The sequence below is a fragment of the Ciona intestinalis genome, unplaced genomic scaffold (genome assembly GCF_000224145.3).
Source record: "Ciona intestinalis unplaced genomic scaffold, KH HT000367.1, whole genome shotgun sequence".
Classification (NCBI taxonomy): domain Eukaryota; kingdom Metazoa; phylum Chordata; class Ascidiacea; order Phlebobranchia; family Cionidae; genus Ciona; species Ciona intestinalis.
In genome coordinates, this window is record NW_004190688.1 from 5,634 (window position 1) to 9,295 (window position 3,662).

At 33.7% G+C, this 3,662-nt stretch overlaps 1 protein-coding gene across 1 annotated transcript in view; it reads right to left on the minus strand.

Annotated features, from left to right (window-relative positions):
* The window catches only part of pax258 (Pax-2/5/8), a gene marked incomplete at its 5' end in the record, with an annotated part of 5,517 nt that extends 1,855 nt beyond the window's left edge, over positions 1-3,662 (minus strand). The window contains 3 exon segments of the mRNA NM_001032480.1: positions 171-234; positions 1,627-1,766; positions 3,601-3,662. Coding sequence (NP_001027652.1) covers positions 171-234; positions 1,627-1,766; positions 3,601-3,662 — 266 coding nt within the window.

The following is a 3,662-nucleotide window of genomic DNA, read 5'->3' on the forward strand; positions in this document are numbered from 1 at the left end:
GCGTTTCCGGATCAGGGTTAGGGTGTTGGGGTTGGTATCGGGGGTTGTACGGGAGTTAGAGGGGGGTGCCGTCTCCTCCTTCACAAAAACTTTACCTTCGGGTGATTTTTGCGCTGGGGTGAATGATGGGGTTAATGGGGTGACATGTAACGGGTGAAAAGGGGATTTACCTGGGTAAGTAGCTACGTTGGGTGAATTCGTTGAACCGCGACAATCGTACGAATAATCCAATCCCTGGAACATAGAAATAATACAACATATAAAGACAGAAATATTATAAATAACGTAAACATAAAAATAATATACAGTTATAAACATAAATAATCAACATAGCCATTTTAAAATACTCAGCAACAGTACATGTACAGTAACAAATGGTCATGCTAATTAACACTGGGAAGAGAATTGGCAGCAAAACAACATTCTTATATAGTGTGGTTAATAAGAAACAAATATTATTTCAATGTTGTTTATGTTTAATACGAAATTAAAGAACTTAAAAAAACTTTCATAAAAGTTTAAATTGTAAAAGCATGAAGATAACGTATAATTTGCCCACGAACCGATAGTTTCGATTAAAATGGCGAAGAGCGGTGTAATTTGTGCTTTGTTTGGGACCCTGGGACCCATTTCATTATCCTGCGGATTATGGCAGCGCAAAACCCATTGTTGCGTAATAATGGGGCTTGTGACTCGTGGATAAAAGAGAGAGAAAGGAGGAAAAGAGAAAAAAGAGAAAAAGATGAGCAAAGAGTAGGAGCAGTTTCACCACTCCTAATTTTGTGGGGAAAATTTTGAAATATTTTTGAACAATTTCGTTTTACGAGTTAAACGAATGTTTCACAACATTATATATTGTTTCTATGAATTTAATTTAAACGAAACAAAAATTGTCGTGTTTTTGCTTGGGTGACTTTATTGTAACAGGTGGCAGGGACGATGATAATTAATAAGGTAAACACCGAGTTGCCACGGAGATGAAATTATTTTTAACTTTTATTATAAATCTTTCTTTATATTCTTAACATATTGACAAGTTTTACAATTCTGTTTGAACATTTGTTTGTTATAACATGAAAAACCCCCCCCCCCCCCTTTTTAAAACATTGTTACACGTAAATTACTTTGTTAAACTGTGATTATGATGTCACAATCCTAAACCAATGAAGAGGAACGTGATCAAAATTATTTTCAACTTTATTTATTTTATTCACTTTTTTAATATTTCTTGCTTTGAACGTTAAACGCATTTTAAAGTGTAACATATAAACCATGATTATGATGTCACAATCCTAAACCAACGATGCGCGAAACACGATTTTAGTTGTCGTGACAACACGGGATATTTAGGGTTAGTGGGTTGGGGGGTGATTCACCCCCTCGTACACCTGGGGCGTGGTATATGATATCTATGTTTATCGCTTAACATCGGAAATACTTTGGTTGAAACATGATATAAGATATCTATGTGTACAACCAAGCTTTGACGTTCTTTCCCACACCTTATATTTATAACGTGTTTTAACGACTGTAGTTTTGCTGATAATTCGAATTCTCTTCTTTGTTTTTATCATCTTCGCAATTATGTTTAAAGAGATAAATACATTTATGTTATTTCTATGTTACCTTGTTTTCTTTTCGATTGAAATTCATCTGAGAAGTCACATGACTTGATTGTTGCATTGTGGGTAATGCTGTGGTCGATGAAGCGAATCTATTGAAACCGTTCATGCGCGACACCTGCCCGATGTGCTCGCTGTAGTTGTCTAAGAATGATATTTCTATGTTTATTAAATATTCATAAAAAATACATTATGACATCATCATTGAAAAGTTATGGTTGGAAAATATTTTTTTGTAATCAAAATTTATTTTATGTGTTAACTGAAATTTAAATATTTTGCTGTTTGATATATTATGTTTATGTTGTAACAGTACCAAGGTCTCATAGGATTTAAGGAAATACAAAACTTTTGTGAAAAATATTTTGTCTAGTTTAATTTTATTTAAATATTTATAAATGTTATTTTTATGGATTTACTTCGGCACAAAGTTTATACTGTCGGCGAAGTTAACTATGACATCACAACCGCTTGATTGTGATGAAACACCTTGTCCTTGTGATGTCATAGTGATCTAATTATCTACAAACTACAATGTTACTTGTCTGATGTCATTATCGTCAATTATGATGTCATAGTAACACCATCCTTGGTACGTGGTGTATCAATGAACAACTTAAGTTTAATTTTGTTGTTGATGTTACCAGGTATAACGTAATATTAGAATCATTTCTTTTACAGAAATGTTTAAAACATCAAACTGTTAATATTTCATCTTCCATACACAAAAACAACAGGAGTGATTACACATTTCATATGTTATTATTTCAACAAAACCTAATATTTTTAACTTTTACTAAGAGTCTTGGTAGCTTTCATATATTACGTAATAATAAAATATCTCTCCTTGTAAAAAATATATGATTGTACCAACATTTCCCTTGCTGTACAGCAAGATATAACCAGGGTATTACTGTTTCTTTAACAAAAGATTAAGTTTTCATATTTAATTACGAACTTTTGGCAGCCCCACATAAATAATTGAATCACCCATAATTACCCCGGGCGTGGTTGGCAGCGAGCATGAGGTTAAAAGGTGAATCATAGAAATTATTTTCACACATTCACCAAAGTAAATTGTTGCACAGTAGCCCAACGAAACTTAGCAACCGAATACTTTGATAATCTCTTGTTAAAAATCAAGAAGCGTAACGATGGCATAGAAATCTCATATAATTTAGGAGCGACCTCAATTACTGGGAAACCGAACACTCCGTCCTTTCATCTGCCGGCAATTTCGCAACCACCGACCAAATTATGTCGATTAATGCCCCAGTTGTGCCGCAAATCCCCTCATTGTTACATCATAAACACAACAATCACCCTTCGAATAAAATTCTAAAATTTTTTGATTCAATTCTAGATTTTTGTGAATCATTGTTTGTTGTATGTGATGTCACAATGTTAGTTATTACATCAACAGTAACCTGAACAATGAAGTTTGTTATGCAAACAATCGTTTGCGACTGTCTCAGACTCTTTTGTGATTAGTCCAATCAAGAAATGGGGTTTGTGATGTCATAAACCAGAACAATCGACAAAAATAGTAATTTAAAAATTACAAACTTTTTTTAAAAATTTTTACTTAAAATATTTTTAACAAGCGAATAATTATAAAAATAATATTTTTATGTTTCACTCACCGTTATGATTATAATGGATCCCATTTTCGGCTTGTTTATAATGTGTTGGGTCTGTTTCAGTGGTGGGGGGGTTATGTGGGGGAAGGGGGTTGTGGGGTAACCTTAATATATCGTTAATCGTGTACGTTCCGCGAATCTCGTGTTCCATTAATATCGGACCGTTGGTGTGGATACCTGGGTGGGGGAAGGGGTGGTTTAGTATTACTATTTTCTATATGGGTGAGGTTATATGGGGTGTTAGTCCATTAACCTAATTCCCTCTTCTTTATTGCTGTATTTAAAGAGATAAATAAAATGTACATATATATATACATATAAAAAAGTATATAAATTACCCAGCGATGATGGCGTCATTGGGACCATGAGTTGTTGGTGCGACTTTGCATTTTCTGCAGCT